The sequence below is a fragment of the Phaethon aethereus genome (genome assembly GCF_964289735.1).
Source record: "Phaethon aethereus genome assembly, chromosome: 2".
In the NCBI taxonomy this organism is placed as follows: domain Eukaryota; kingdom Metazoa; phylum Chordata; class Aves; order Phaethontiformes; family Phaethontidae; genus Phaethon; species Phaethon aethereus.
Genome location: NC_138582.1, coordinates 165,566,319 through 165,583,467, shown reverse-complemented (window position 1 = coordinate 165,583,467; position 17,149 = coordinate 165,566,319). Strand labels below are relative to the sequence as shown.

Below are 17,149 nucleotides of genomic sequence, written 5' to 3'. Positions count from 1 at the left end.
TGGAGAGATGGTCCTGAATCCTGGTGTTGGGTCATGGAGTTTGCCACCAGTCTTTCTTTGGCCTCTGGTTACCCTACAACCCTTAGTTACAGGGATGAGTAGGGAATCCGTTTTTGGTGATTACTCAGTTCAAACTGTCGTCGTCAGATTTGCTGTTGGCACTCACAATCTTGTTCTGGCCACTTCTGAATACTTTTGCACACCAAAGCTACCAGTTAAAGTTCATGGGCTTACGCTAATAACTATGCTGATTATATCTAACTCATCCTAACTCCTACAGCAATGGACTAGTCTACAGCCATTAGTTTTTCAGCTCCTTGTTCTCAGATTCCTGTGCTCCCACAGCTTAACTCCTCTCAGTGTTTGCAGCTGGCCATTTCACAACTCGTCAGTTGATTGCTCAAGCACTTACAAAAAGTGATCTCTGCACAGATGTAAATTATTTATGATAGTGAAGCAGCTGAAAATTATTCCACCCTTACCATGCAAAAGAAAATGTTACTTAACGCTTCACTAATTGCTAAGAAGGCTTGCCTGTAAGTAGTCGTTAAGGCAGCAATGTATATAAGGCAATACTAGAATTTTTGTTTGTTCATAGTCTATTGGTGACTAATGATGTTTGCCCAATCCTACCATTGACTGTAGAATTTACTAATCTTTGGAAGTTTAGCAGTTGTCCATTATTTGAGGCAGCAAGAAAAGCAGGCCTAATGGATGTAAAGAGTTGAATTTACCTCATCACACTTAGGACAGCTCAGGTCATCAAGTGTGGTCAGCTGGCACTCTGAGATGTGATTCACAGACTTGCAGAATCATTAAGGTTGGAAAAGACCTTTAAGATCATCAAGTCCAACCATCAACCCAACACCACCATGCCCCCTAAACCATGTAAAGAAATGTGAAAAGGTGTTTCAGCAGGCGGTTGAAGAGCTAGTAGAGATGCAGCTGTCTAACTCTGACATGTCTGCAGTGAGGTGAGATCAATCCCACCCAAAGGGGCTTTCTGGATGAGTGCTAACAGCCTTTATCAGTTCTTTGTAAACAGCTTTGTGGATCTCCACACTTTGTTTACTACCTTCATTCCCCAGTGCTGGGAACTGTAAGCTGTAAATCCCAGATTGAAAGAGTGGCATTTATCACATGCTAAGTTTTCTTTTACAGGGAATGAAGAAAATCAGTTGCTTTTTTCGGCACTCTTCATGTGTTTTAATCTATATGTTTACTTATCATTAGCTGGTGTGTGTCCTCAGTTTTGTTAATTGCAAAGAGGATATAGGGTAGCTAGATCAGCTGTTGCCATCTCCTTTCATTCACATGCTATGCTGGGAGACTCAGAGGACTGGAGCTCTCAGCCGGGTTGTCTAGGGAAGGTAAACAAACTTTGGGGTTGAACCTGGAATATTCAAAGGATGTGTGCCACAACTCAGTTCAGGTAAGGTATGATGTTCTAAAGGTGAGAAACTAATGAGCAAATATGCTGATCATTGTCTCCCTTGGAATCTTAATGGAGCTGCACTAGATGGTGTCATTCAGATGTGCGAGATGTTTCCTGTAGGCTGCTATATATAGGTAGACTACATGGGCTGAAGTAGGTACAGTATTTGTTTTCCTTATATAGAGGCATTTGGGGGGGTGTGTCCTTTTACCTTTCAAATTAATGCAATATTTTATTTCTTTTTATTGTTACAGTGATGCATGGTGGGAAGACAAGAGGCATGGGGCATAAACTGAAACAATAAGGGGTCCAAATGGATTGAGACAGTCAAGTATTGGAAAAGGTTGCTCAAAGAGGTTGCGCAGTCTATGTCCTTAGAGATTTACCTGATAAAGCCCTGACCTCACAACTGACCCATTTTGAGGAGCAGGTTAAACTAGAGACCTCCTGAGTTCCCTTCCAACCTGAATTATTTTGTGGTAAAAAAATTACTGTGTTTAATATAAAAAAGTTATTTTCATACATATTTTAAATAACATTAAGACAATGTCAGTTTGATTTGAATAACCACCTGCCTCAAAATGTAGGAAAGTTTTTGAGGAAAGAATAGAACAGTTCTATACAGTTTTGAACTGCTGTTAACTAAACTTTTCCGTATTCAGTTCTAGAAATATTTGTCTTACCTGCTGGAAATTCAAATGTAGAAAGATGCAAAACAGTCCAAGTCTACCATAGTAACTTTGGGTGGTACAGGTGGCACGTCTTTCCAAGGTCCATATCAGTGTTCTCACCTCCTGAAATAATTACTGGATGTGCAAACAGCTGTGTCAGTCTAGAGTCCCTAACTTTGCACCTCCAGGCATTGGATATTATCACTAAGATGCAAACGTGTACAAAAATAAACTACATTAAAGACATTAATAACATTTCAGGTGTTCCAACAGGACAAGGCTGTTCACATAGTCGTGGTTTAAGCCCCACACAGCCACTCGCTCGCACCCCTCATGGTGGGACGGGGGAGAGAATTGGAAGGATAAGAGTGAGAACTCATGGGTTGAGATAAAGACACTTTAAGTAAAGCAAAAGCCGCGCACAGAAGCAAAGCAAAGTCAGGAATCCGTTCCCCACTTCCCATGGGCCGGCAGGGGTTCAGCCATCTCTGGGGAAGCAGGGCTGCATCACGCATAATGGTGACTTGGGAACACAAATGGCATCACTCCGAATGTTCCCCCACCCCTTCCTTCTTCATCTCAGCTTTATATACTGAGCATGATGTCGTACGGTATGGAATATCCCTTTGGCCAGTCTGGGTCACTGTCCTGGCTGTGTCCCCTCCCAGCTCCCCGGGCACCCCCAGCCTCCTCGCTGGCAGCCCAGCACGAGAATCTGGACTGTCCTTGACTGCTCAGCAACAGCTCAAAACATCAATATGTTATCAACATTATTTTCATCCCAAATCCAAAACACAGCACTGTACAAGCTATCAGGAAGAAAATTAACTCTATCCCAGCTGAAACCAGGACACGCATACAGTTTTCAAACAACTGTTATTCCAGTTAGTTAAGAGATAATTTCTGTGTTTATTATGAAAGTCTTTTTAACAGACAAGTATTGCAATCACCCAAGCTAAGGAAAAAAAATGTAATAAGGTAATCCTGGCCTTTCTGATCATACTAATTACCTTGGTCATGCTGATCACAGTAACTGTCAACATGTTTTCACCTCTTTCCATAATAGATCATGAAGCCAGGAAATCAAATAATTGAGAACAACTTTTATTCATTAGCTGAGGATTGAATTGGGGTGTTTGTAATAGCAGGAAAAGAAGAGGAAACATCTTTGACAATAATCTTGTTTCCTAGTCTGTCAAAATGAATATTCCTAAAGAGGAAAACACATTTGGAGGAAAGCAATCTGACTTTGCAAAACTATCTGGCTACACATTTAGTATTTGAAAAATAATTTATAGGAGATATGTTTGATGGCTAAAAGAACAAATCATAAGCACTTTTTTGGTTGTTGTTTTCTTATTATTATTCTTTAACCATATTGATGTCATTCAGCGTTCACTGATCTTCAATCTGTCAAATGATAAGAAAATTTTTAATTTTAAAGAAATGTTAAACTTCATACTATTGTAGTGTGAAGTTTCACACTATTTCAAGTCTTGAGAAAAGGCCAGAATGAAACTGTGTTGTTTCTGTGACATCAAGGCCAACATGATTTTGCATTAACACTTCTTATCTCTTTTGGTCAAATTGCTAAATCTAGCCCTGGACATATGAAAAATAAATACATCTCAGCTGTACTTTGTATGCTACCCTCCCTGAGACTATGAGTAACAGAAATTATGTTGGGGATATCTTTAAAGATGCTTGAATGAATATTTTTTTCTGGATTACTCTATTTTTGATAATCATTAGATTTTATTAAGGAGTAGGCCGAGTAGCTCAGGATTACCCATGAATGAAAAGTGTAGTTTAGCCTTCTGTTCCATGGCTTGTGGCTGCTATCAATGGAAATTTTGCTACTGATGTGAGACAGCAAGCACAAGACTTTCTTTCCTTAACGTTTGTTCACCTGTGGAGCAATTTATAAAACCACCAGGAAAGCCTCCCCTGCCTGGTGTCCAGCTCTGGCCAAGGACCTGCAGACTCTACGTGCTCTCATGCTTTCTCCTGTTTCCCCATCTTTGGCTTCAGCCAGCGACACCTTGTCTTCCTAGATTTTGCTCTGCCTTCTAATAGTCTTGAGGGAGAACGGTGTGACAATCAAAGTTTCTTTTCCAGGATTTGAAAGATCATTTCATGGAAGAAAGGAGACAAAAACACAAAGAAACCTGCAACAAACCCAGAATTTTAATGGTGAACTTTTGAGATCAGGTAGACTTTTATGGAAGTGCTGTGTGGAGGAATGGATATGTTTGGATGATTTGGCACAAAGCAGAATAAAGTAATTATTATATTCCCTCTGTGCACTGCAGAGAAATTGTGTCATTTCATGCATCATTCACAGCTCTCATTACTGATAGCGCAACATCTAAATTACTCTGGGCATCAACAAAACAAATACCACTTTGGCTGAAGACTTGAAAACTGGGGAGTGAATGTTATAATTTTCATTTTTTTCTATAATACTATGCACCGCTTCCAGACTGTTAGCTTGATCTCAAAAAGTGTAAAATAATTAGTATTCTTGCCTGAAAGTCCTAGTTCTCATCCAAAAATGTTGCTATTTTGTGCTGGAAGCAAGGGCTAATTTTCATGTTTATCATTTTGTATGCTTATTTAATGGGAGAGCTAGGAAGACTGCAAAAAAGAAGATATTTCATTGCGGTAAGTTTGTCACTGGCCTCCAACTGTTGTTCTCACAGCAATGGTTTCCTAGAGCTCAGCAATGTGAGGACAACTGAAATATTGTATCTGGATCTGAACGCATCTGAAACGGCGTTGCATGGTGGGGGAAGATACAGGGATCAGCACGCAGGCTGTGAAATTATTTAAGTAAAAAAACCCTCTTGATTCAGACTTTGCGTTTTCCTGGGATATTGCATATAGTGTCTGGAAAGGAAAGGTGCAAGAGCAGGTAGATCATCTGGCAGTTGTCTAGCAAGGACAGCTTAAACCTTCCAAGATAAGCTCTGACTGCTAGTTATGGAGTCAACTTTGAAGGACACATTGAAGTGGTGGTAGCAGATTCTGGATGGAAAGAGCTGGTTATGTGCCACTAACGTGATCTTCCATGCAGACTCAGCAGTGATCCATCCCAGGTAAAGTCCTTGACCAGCTGGGATCGTTTCACAGTCTGCAGGTGGGACTGCACTGGCTCAGTAGGTCCATGACTGTACTGTCTTCCTAGAGGTCATAATCAAAGAACACATTTTAGAGAAATTGCCTTATAGAGCTTTTGAGTGAGTTTAGCACAAGAATGCAGGTCTGGATCTTCTCACCCTGTGTACCGTTTCCAGTTTTTTCACTGTTTGTTTCAATATATGTGCACTTCATGGGCTTGCCTTGAAGCTTTTCACAGTGTTAAGGTAGAGGTTGGATTCACTGTACTGCCCAAGTACGGATTCAGGTAACATTTATTTGAATGGATCCTATCCAATATCTGACTAAAATTCTCCATTAAATAATGCAAAGTTCTTTTCTAGTATAATCTCACTTTTGTTGTTCTGACAAGTGGGCATAAAATATAAACTTTTCAGATAAAGAATTTTTGTCCTCCAGTCAGTACTGACTCTGAGTCACGAGTTAAATCTTCTGATGCTTGGACACTGCACGTTCCTGTGCTGACACGATCGGGATGGGTTATCCACCTGAGTATTTACATCTGCATTAGTTAATTTAATACCTGGTGCTTCTGTTGCAGACACAGCTTCTGCATATTTGATGTTGCAGTTTGATGAGTTTCACTGTCCCGTTTCCAAATACTGGGCTAAAGCAGCACCTTAGTTTTTTTTCCTGAATAACAGTTCAAAAGCATTTAGGATAACAGGTGTCTTAAACATGGTGCTCTAAATACACTCTTAAGTTTATAGAGGTCTGCCCACATCCTATCAGACACACATAATTTAAAAAACCCAACTAAACAAACATCTCACTGAAAAAGGTGTTGATACATTTTTTTTTTTTTCTTTTTAGAAGCTGATGGCTCAGGAAGTTTGTTATTAGCCATGCATGGGCAACCAGTTGTTCAGTTTTCATAACTTACCTGTTTTGGAGTTACTTGACTTCCTTTCTATTTGTTTCTATTATTTGAACAGAGTCAGTGACAGGAAGAGAAGAACAAAAAATGGCTGAGTTCTTACTACTTGGTACCAACAAATTCCGTAAATTCACCTATGAATCCTTGGCTGCTATCGATAAGAGAATTGCTGCCAAGAGGAATTGTCGAAGAAATACTATAGACCAGAAACCTGAGGAGAAACCACGTCCTCAACTTGACCTAAAAGCGTTCCAGAAGTTACCAGCTCTCTATGGAAATCCTCCTCCAGATCTCATTGGGGAACCGCTGGAGGATCTTGACCCATACTACAAAGATCGTAAGGTTAGAACCAATGAAGATGCTTGGATTTTAATATATATTTTTTGTGTTGCTAAGAAGTGTTTATGTGAATGATCTATCAAACAGTGTGGCATACATCCCTTTGGAAAAACTATCATCCCTTTCTAGGTTATAATAATGCAAGCAGTTGGCACAGCTGAATCACATGCTGTAATCTTCTTACAAAAAGCTTAATTTTGAATTATAGGAATTAAATAATATGAACTTCATTAACATTTGAATCAGAATGAGAGCAGAAAAGATAAAATGGATAAAGGAAGAAAAGGAAGGTTTGAGTCAGATCTACTAGAAATTATAATAATGTTCTAAATTTTCTGGAATTCCATGGTTTGAAACCGCGTGTTCCTCTATCTCAATGCTTATGCGCCACTTACATGTACAATAAATGATTACCTAAGTATAAAAATTATTTTAAAACATTTGCACATAAATCCTTAAAACCTACCTATTCATGCTCAATATTCTAGTCAAGAAATACTGAAGAATATGATTTTCAATAAAGAACAGAGAAATTTGAACTCATTCATTGGAAATGAAGCTTATTGCTTGAGAAATGTGTAATATTTTGAACTAATTTCTACAATCTTAGAGCTGGAGGGTCACTGTCAACAACAGCAAATAATGATAAAGGCTGCAATTCTTCCTTCCACTTCTGTATATCTTGACTCAATGAGATGTTAAATTTATTTTAAGAGAAAAGATTAGTTCTGTGCACAAGTCTTTGCAAGTGCTAAGGTTTGAAAAAGGAGTTCATGCTGAGTATTTTCTTGCAGCTTGACAGTTAATGGTAGTATTATTATTATTTCATTATAATCAGTTTATGATGAAAGGATAGCAAAGTATTACAAAGTCTTCCTGTTTAAACAGACTGAAGTTAAAATCAAGCTCTTGCTCGTCACTGATACAACAGGATATAATACAAAAATATGTTCTCTGTTCAACTTTCTGAAAATTTCTTTCATGTTTCTTTTTTTAAAAAAAGATTTTCATAGTGCTAAACAAACAGAAAACAATCTTCAGATTTACTGCTACACGTGCCTTATGGATCCTCAGTCCTTTCCATCCAATTCGAAGAACAGCAATTAAAATTTTAGTACATTCATATCCTTTTGTTGACTCCATTTTCTCACTTTTGTTACAAAATACGTAATCCTGTGCTTTTATATTTTAGACCATTGAATGAATCTAGTCTTTTCCTCACTCCAGATGACTTCTAATTATGAATTACCTTAGAAATTATTATTGTCTTGGTGCTCTTGTGCTACTTAGAAATAAATAGTTCTGTGACTACTGGTGATATCGAAGCCTGATTTTCTACAGATTTGTGTTTTCAGACTGATCAATTATCTGGTGTCTCATAAACAAGTATCTCATGCCGAAGCCTTTCTCATTGAGAAGACTAATAAGGTCTTTCTCATCTTCTGTTTACCCAAACTGTAGGAATTGAATTCAACTCATGTACCAAAGCTGATTAACCATTGGCCAATTTTAAGAGGGCTGAGATAGAGGCACACATATGAAAACACATAGAAAGAAAATCATCCAAACTTTGTTTCTTTAGGAAATCAGATCAAAAAATATATCTTTGGTATATGAAAGTGAAAATGTTCAGGGATGCTGTTGCACGGAATTCCTTTGGAATACAAAGGTAATATAGATCCTACCACATACATCAAATTTAGGGAATGGGAATCACTAGTCTATTGCTCCAGGTTGGCGCTGGGGAATGAGACCAGAGTAGTAACACTGTCGCTTGGGGCTGAATGAGGCCCAGTGCAGAGTCTGTGGTGTCCCTGTATAGATTTTAGGCTTCCAGCCATTTCCTGGTTGTGTGGTGCTGGATTAGCTGCAATGGGTCTGAAGATGTCACCATAGCAGAGTACAGGCATCCCTGCAGGAATGATGCCTCTCATCTGAGGCTTTCCCCAGGCAGCAAGTTGGCTAATACTGACATTTTGGCACCAGTGGTCCAGCTGGTAGGCTTGTGACAGTTTGACGATGCCTAGAGCTAAAGCCATGAGATTTTTTGTGGGAATGGAGAGGATGGATGATGGAAAGGCTAGATGTCTTTCCCATGCACATCTACCTCCTGGATTGCCAAAAAGTGTGGTATGACACAAGGCATGACATTCAGATCCAGAGCCAGGCACTTAAGCTTAGATATCTGCATGAGAACTAGATAGATACCCAAGTTCGCGTTCATACCCTAGAGTCAGCAGTTACCCCAGAGAGCAGCTGAGCAGCCCCAAGAGTTGGCCAAACTGGAGTCCTTTGAGACACCTACAAGCATCCTGGCAGACTTCACGCTGTCCCTTCAGAAGAGTGCAGCTCTGCCAATTTAGAGTCAGGTTTGGGCTTCATCTGTGTGACCTTGGGCAAGTTTTTAACTTTTATACTATAAAATGAAACTAAAAATGCATCATTCCTCCCACTCTTTGAGTGGCTGAGAATCCTTTCACCAAGTTTGCAGTGCTTAGAGCAGCAGACCTCTAGCCCATACAGAAGTCCAGGTGGCATGAATAACAACAGTAGTGTGTTGTCATCTAATATGACTCAAAACCAGCAAATACATGTGCATGCTGTTCGTATGTATGCTTTAAACTCAAAAAGAGATACTACATCTGTGACTGAGAGAATATCTAGTTACATTTCTGAATAAATGTCATATTCTTTGCCTTCACTCCCGTGACTTACATTATTCACTTTGTTTATCATGTGCACTATTATAACTAATTGTGCATTCATGGCTCTGATGGAGTCCTCTAAGGCTTCTCCAGCTCCTTCGTGGAACAAGTATGTTGAGTAAGTATCTGGGGGTATGTATGCCTTTTAATCCTGTGGTTATATTGAGTTATTGAGACTTGTCTTGCAGCTGTCACTCAAGATAGTTTATGGGGGATTTAGAAGGAAAGTTGCTTGTGTTAGGACTTTGTAATTTTTTTTGCTTGGAGGGAGTATTTTTGTCTTTAAATTAAATATCTACAATAATTGTGGTGTTATAGGAGAGAGTGAGTGTAGATTAAGTTCTGCTGCTGAACTGGCTTTGTGTCTGTCCTACTGCTCCAGTTTGTTTCCTACTTTCTGAAGTTACTCAGTAATTATTTGCTCTTCATCCAGACACATTTCCCATTGTTGCTGATGCTGATGAAGCATATCAAGAGCTGCTGTCTTTTAAAATACTTTTTAATAATAATGAAAAGCTGAGTTTTGCTCTAATAAAATGTTCTGTCAGAAGCTCCTGGCCTGCAGGACACTGTTAGAAAGTAAAGTTGTTATCTTCAGTGCTGCCGACACTTGCAACATTAAATCACAATAAATCCATGCCTTTATAGTCACACTTAAGCTGGATAATCCCATCTTTTTAATTTTTAAAAAGAATATTTCAGCTGTTACTTATTCGGTTTGGTGTAAAAATGTTAGAATATGGACCCCGATAATTACAGAATTACAGAATCATTAAGGTTGCAAAAGACCTTCAAGATCATCAAGTCCAACTGCTAACCCAACACCACCATGCCCACTAAACCATGTCCCAAAGTGCTTCATCTACACAGGTTTTTTTAACACCTCCAGTGATGGCGACTCCACCACCTCCCTGGGCAGCCTGTTCCAATGCTTGACCACTCTCTCTGTAAAGAAATTTTTCCTAATATCCAATCTAAACCTCCCCAGGTACAACTTGAGGCCATTTCCTCTCGTCCTATCACTGGTTACTTGGGAGAAGAGACCAACCCCCACCTCGCCACAACCCCCTTTCAGGTAGTTGTAGAGAGCGATAAGGTCTCCCCTCAGCCTCCTCTTCTCCAGACTGAACAACCCCAGTTCCCTCAGCCGCTCCTCGTCAGACTTGTGCTCCAGACCCCTCACCAGCTTCGTTGCCCTTCTCTGGACAAGCTCCAGCACCTCAACGTCCTTCTTGTAGTGAGGGGCCCAACACTGAACACAGGATTCAAGCTGCGGCCTCACTAGCGCCGAGTACATGGGCACGATCACTTCCCTACTCCTGCTGGCCACACTAGTGCTGATACAGGCCAGGACGCTGTTGGCCTTCTTGGCCACCTGGGCACACTGCCGGCTCATGTTCAGCCGGCTGTCAACCAGCACCCCCAGGTCCCTTTCCTCCAGGCTGCTCTCCAGCCACTCCTCCCCAAGCCTGTAGCATTGCATGGGGTTGTTGTGACCCAAGTGCAGGACCCGGCACTTGACCTTATTAAACCTCATACAGTTGACCTCTGCCCATCGATCCAGCCTGTCCAGATTCCTCTGCAGAGCCCTCCTACCCTCCAGCAGATCAACACTCCCACCCAACTTGGTATCATCTGCAAACTTACTGAGGGAGCACTCGATCCCCTTGTCCAGATCATTGATAAAGATATTGAACAAGACCAGCCCCAGAACCGAGCCCTGGGGAACACCGCTTGTGACCGGCCGCCAGCCGGATTTAACGCCATTCACCACAACTCTCTGGGCTCGGCCATCCAGCCAGTTCCTCACCCAGCGAAGAGTAAACCTGTCTAAGCCACGAGCTGCCAGTTTCTCCAGGAGAATGCTGTGGGAGACGCTGTCAAAGGCTTTACTAAAGTCCAAGTAGAGAACAATTTTAACACCTAATGCAAAGGAAAAGATTCCAAAATACTTAGCTTTAGAAACAGCTCTAAAATTGTTTCTGACTATCTCATGTTACATGACACTGAAACGTCTGGGAACGGCAAATCCTCAAGCAGGAACAGGGCTCTGCATGGTGTTAGTACACGTATCTCCAGAAGATGCTGAGATACTTCTCTACTTATGAGAGTGTCAAAGATTAGACAAGAGTTGTTTCTGCTGTTGGCATCAAGACTACCTTTCAAATGTATTTCAATAATAATTTCAGAATACTTCTTTCCAAATGAAAAGAGAAGCACTACATCTGTATAATTTCTTAGTGCGTTTTCTGACTGCCAGATGAATGCCTTTTGAATTCTGTTGGGAGATCACTGCCTTGTTGAAATGATAAGTGCACTCAGTAGGTCCAGAAGAGCTTTTACTGATAATTTTCCATTAATAAGAATAATTGCCATCTTAAATTGAAAATCCTGTACTCTTGTATTTCTCTAAGTGTTTTAAACCTTCTGCACGGAAATGGATGCTGCATGCTCAAAGTAAATAATACACAACATATTACATGTTCACTGGGCCACTTGAAACCAGAGGAAGATACAAAAGTTGATCTTTATTTTAGCAAGAAGCTAGGAGTTTTGTGTTTCTCAAATTATGGGGACTCACATGAAAGAGTTTGAAAAAAATCATTGAATGCAAATGGCCATGTCACAGGCATGCAAGTTAAAAGGCATGTCCAGATTGCAGTCAACTACTGTCTCAAACTATGTCTGAGTCAGATGCTGATAGCATACACTGAAATCAACAGCAGTCTTTCCACTACTTCTCTGCAGCATTGGCTTGGTTTGTTGGCCTAGACAGTAAATAGTCTGACTGTGTCTCTTCCATTAATTGCTAATATTGCTATTTTCCTTTGGCACTTTTCTCCCTTCCTTAGATTTACTTTCACTGGCATTTACACTTTTGAATCATTGATAAAAATATTGGCAAGAGGATTCTGTCTAAATGAATTCACTTTCCTTCGAGATCCCTGGAACTGGTTGGATTTCAGCGTCATCGTAATGGCGTAAGTGGGAGCGTATAGATTACCTGCGCCCGCGCTCTGTATTTGAAGTTCTTGTTGCTGTGGTGCAAAAGGCTGCCTGCAGTACAAAACCCCCCCGTGGGTCCTAACTGCACCTGAAACTATCTAGGACATTGACTCTTCCCCTTGTTTCCTCGCTCCCTGTATAACAACAACGTATGGGTCTTTCAAGAAGGGAACAGAGCTGTGCAGAGCAAGGGACACGCTGTGGTGACGCACGCCAGCGCATGCGTTGCAGTCAGTGACATGTAATAGCTGGGCTGGCAAATCCAGACACACCCTGTGAATGGAAGTGTAAGTTTGAAAACAGAGCAATGTGTGGAGACACCAGGACACTGGATTAAATTTTGGCTTTTTATCTCCAAAAAATCAGCCTGAGCTTCAGTTTGCAGAAATGAGACAGCTTTTATACTGGTTAGGTGCAGCTACAGAAGGGAGATCGAACCAGTTCAGCCAGCGTTTCAGCCTGCAATGAATAATTTTTTTATGTTTGTTTATATTTTAAATGCATAAGATTTTAAGATGCTGACCCAAAAGCAGCTGTGCACAAGCCAAGAGCTACCTCATAAGGAAACTAATAATCACGAAATGGGTTTCTATGTTATAAGTCTTCAGACAAATCCTTGCTGTGTAGTTTATCAATACTTTACATTGGATTGGCAGTTAAGAATGACCACTGTAACATAATTGTCCTGTTTTCTCCGTTCAACCACTTGCCACGGCATGTCCTGACTTTACAGGTACGTGGGAGCATTTAGTAACTTGGGGAGCGTGTCAGTCCTTCGGACTTTCAGGGTTCTGAGAGCTTTAAAAACCATTTCAGTAGTCCCAGGTAAGAAACTCTATTCGCTTAATGTTTTATGCTACTTTCAACTGATTTTTTACTCCAATCAAAATGTTGGCTTTGCTTTTTTTTTTTTTTAATTTTCCTTTCTCTTTCTGTATCTTTCATTGATTGCAGACACAGATGAATTTGTGGACACAAATAGTATCTTAGTTCGCCTCGCCCAACCAGAATAAATCATGCTTTAGAAACACTCTTGTATTTAGTTTGTTTTCATGATGCTTTTAAAGATTTTGTTAAGACTTTATAATATCAGTTTTACAGAGTGTTCTTCTGGCTGGTTTATGTGTTATGATTCGACAGAAACACCTCTAGTGACTGAAAGGAATGACTCCATTTTAAGATTATTAATCATCTTACATCTTCCCTGGGAAAACAGTTTCCTGTTAACTTTTCCCTTAGTTATAAAGCCAGTGGTTTCTTTCTGATGATGAAATACAAATTAAGAACCAGTAGGTTGCCTCTGTCTTCTCTTTCTGGTCTTTTTGATCATAGTCATTATTGTTTCCAGTGTTTCCAGTTTCTTCACAGATTACCAGTGTTGGAAATGTCATTTGAATTATGCATATTAGATAAGAAAAACTTATCCAGAAAGACTAATATCTCTGGTTCCTCATCCTTGCCTAAATATTTTACAGCGATTAAAGGAACATCTGGAAATTGTAGGGTCAATCAAATGAGGAAAAAAAATATTGTTCTCATATAAATTACTCTCTCATCCAAAATATACTTGCATTGCAAATGTATTTGCCACATATTATCCAGTAATTTAGGGACTTTGCTTGTTATACATTGTTTTAACTCTAATCAAGTATGACATCTGCATCTCAGTTTTTCATCCTGTTTTTCCTTTGTATATTGTCTTCCTAGGACTCAAGGTCATTGTAGGCGCACTTATTCAGTCTGTGAAGAAGCTTGCCAATGTGATGATCCTGACTGTTTTCTGTCTGAGTGTCTTTGCCCTCATAGGCCTCCAGCTTTTCAAGGGCAATCTAAGACAAAAGTGTATCAGGAACTCTACAGTGTTCAGTAAAACACCTTATTTCCTTAACAAAACATGGGAATCCTATGAAATGTTTGTTAATGACACAGGTAATTTTTCTCCTTAATTCTTTTTTAGTTGATAGTATAGACACCTACGCATGCATGTATAACCACTGCTGTAAATGATATTGATGTTTTGGTGATTGATATTTTGATGATTAACTACTTGATAATGGCCTTCAGATTGCCAGAGCAGCTTGCAGGCATCCAGGAACGCACCCCTTCCCTTCATTATAAGAAATAGCACTCCTAAATTTTCCAGTATCATCCAGCTCTGTTTCCCAGAATGATATGACAATAACTGAAACAGCATTAGCTCATTCTCTGCTGTAATTCCCCAAAATTCACCTTTTACTACATGCTGAAGAGTCTCTACAGCTTCATTTTGCTGCCCAATGAGTTACTCTTCAGCTTGAAACAGAGGAATTCCTTTAAAAGTCAAAGATACTTTCTTCTTCACATCATATATGTCTTATTTTATGTCTTATATCAGACATATACAGTATATATCTTTCATGTATACGTCTTGACTGTGGCTGGTGATGGAAGCATAGACCAGACATATGAAAACACACCAAAGCAGTCTCAGATGAACAGCAACTGTAAGATCCAATTCAGAAAGGAAAAGCCGTGTGCTAAAGGAAAAAACTCAATATACCTGAAAAAACACACTCAAAGTAAACAATGTCTATGCTAGAAATATGAAGAAAGCTTCATCACTGAAGAAAATCTCCACCAGTGAGTTTAAACATAGCAGCAGTTGTACAGGGAGAAAAGCATTGTCCCGGGGGAAATGTTGAAATACATAAAAAACCCACACAGGATTGCTTTTTGTATACACTCCATGTGGAATATTTGACAGGATTTCTTTAATAACTTCAGAGTCCAGGGGAGAAAATCTTTTATATAAAAGATATTTGAGAAAAAATTTTTGCAAGGAACTCTTATACCTACCAAAAACCCCACACATACAAAGCCATTTACATATACAGAATGTTGTAAAGATCATAACTGAAAGCAAACTTCAAAAGAAACCAGGCAGTGACTAGACTAGCACAGATGTGACAAACTTTGGCTAAAAATACTAATATTCTGTGCTGAAGAAACAGGAAACAAAAGCTTTTTTTTTTTTAATGCAGAACATTGCAGCTGTATAAAAGCAATGGGCAAGAGACAGCAAGGCTCAAGAAATTAAAAATCTGTGTTACTTCACAAGTTTTGCCTTGTCCACATCCTGTGCCATACGTCTTGTGTGCGGGGTGATTTGCAATGACAGCAAAAGGAATAGGAGGGCCCAGACAGGTTTAATGAAAGCTGGATGACTTTCCTACAGGATTTAGGACTTACAGCACTGTAAGCCCAGTTTTCTATTCAATGATTTTTTGGATATTTTTTATGGTCCTGACTTTGTGTGAAGTTCCCATCCCCAACATGGAGAACTATGCGTTGTTATGATTCCCTGAAGCTCAATTACTGAATCGTCTTTAAAAATTTGGGTGGAAAGTAGCCCGGAGAGCGACTCATTCCTTTATGGTGTATTTACATGGTCCAGTACAGCTGATACCAAAGCTTCCTGCTGGCTCGGACTCGTGCTGATGAGCACAACTGAGGTTTGGGAAGCACCGGGAAGACATGAGACCTCCCTTGCGTCTGGGGTAATAAACCCACAGCCTAACGGGGCTGATTAGCTGGTAGCACTGAAGCTGTTACCTTCAGACTGCTCTAGCTCAGACATCAGAGTAACTCGTGCTAAGAGAAATAGGGGAATCGGGTCAAAAAGGGCAGAGCCCCGGTATCCCAATGGAGAAATCTGTATTTCTCAGCTACGCAGGGTTAGGACCTGCTGTTTGGCTCAGCAGGGTAGTGACATGGCACGATGTATATCCACACAGCCAAGTACTCTTTCTTCCTCCTCAAAACAGTGCTTTGTTTTTATTGCTCAGTGGAAACAGAACTTGTCTATGCTTCCCCAACTGATGCTCGTAGCCTGTCCTGGAGAGGGCTAATGGCTACGTGCCAAAACTGTGCTGGAGTTTGCGCTAACGATTACCAAACCAGGGACTGTGCTTAAGCTTGTGCCCTCCAATTCTTGATTTCCTTTATGCAGATGGGGCCAAAAAGTGATAATCTTTTTTAAAATTTCTGGTTTTAAGGACTGAAATTTGTGCATACACATATGCAAGTTTATAAATGAGGACAGGGCATCCTGCAACATGGCGCAGTCACGGTGAGCGTGGGAAACCTGTCTCTCTTCAGCGCTCATTTCGTATTTGCTACGCAGCAATTTGTATTTCTGTGCAGATACACTCATGGCTCACTGATTACTGATGACTGCGCATATTAAAGGATAGAGGATTCAGGCTAGAAAGTTCTTTGGTTTTAATTTTTTCTCCCCTTTTTTATAGCACACTTTGCTAAGAAAGGGGGCACCTCAGATATTTTGCTATGTGGTCCTGGTGCTGGGTAAGTGCGTTTAAGAATATTTCTTCTTTGGAAGTTTTCTTTGCCTTAGTGCTTCTGTAGTAGCTCAGCCATATGAGACAAAAGCAGAAATTCCAGTTTTTTGTTGAATGCAGAAACAGGAACACAGACAACAAAATATAGTAAACAGTCAGATATTTTAATACTTACAGGGAATGAAGCAGGAACCTGCAGTTGATTTATTCAGGTCTGAATTCCTTTGAGCCTTTCCAGAAGTGCTGTCTTTCTCCACGGATGTACGAGAGAACTGAAAACACAGAAGATCTCAGATATAGCACAGGACAGACACGTTCCTCCCTGTGAAGGCTCATGAGTGTTAAACGGGAAAAACAAATCACGAATTTTGGAGGGCAGGTTTGGGCAAGGAGGGAGATGTGGCTGTTTTGCAGCGAGCGGCAGGGAAAGAGACCGGTGATGAGGCAGTTGTCCTGGGTTCGTGGTCTACTCCAGCCTGGCTTCTTCCTTTGTTGCTGGGTTGTGGATGCTGCTTTTTTCATCCCACTTTCCAGCCAATGCTAGCTCGAGTAGAAAATTGGTTTGCAATGTAATGAAACAGAGAGCTGAATAACTCTCACATAAGCTGAAGTTTTCCTTG

General features: G+C 40.2%; 1 protein-coding gene across 1 annotated transcript in view; it reads left to right on the top strand.

Annotated features, from left to right (window-relative positions):
• Nucleotides 1–5,742: 5,742 nt before the first annotated feature.
• The window catches only part of LOC309402665 (sodium channel protein type 5 subunit alpha-like), a gene marked incomplete at its 3' end in the record, with an annotated part of 34,995 nt that continues 23,588 nt past the window's right edge, over nt 5,743–17,149 (top strand). The window contains exons 1-7 of the mRNA XM_081996526.1: nt 5,743–6,484; nt 7,485–7,603; nt 9,197–9,304; nt 12,039–12,167; nt 12,926–13,017; nt 13,900–14,121; nt 16,479–16,536. Coding sequence (XP_081852652.1) covers nt 6,230–6,484; nt 7,485–7,603; nt 9,197–9,304; nt 12,039–12,167; nt 12,926–13,017; nt 13,900–14,121; nt 16,479–16,536 — 983 coding nt within the window. The 5' untranslated portion in view covers nt 5,743–6,229. The remainder of the gene's footprint in view (nt 6,485–7,484; nt 7,604–9,196; nt 9,305–12,038; nt 12,168–12,925; nt 13,018–13,899; nt 14,122–16,478; nt 16,537–17,149) is intronic.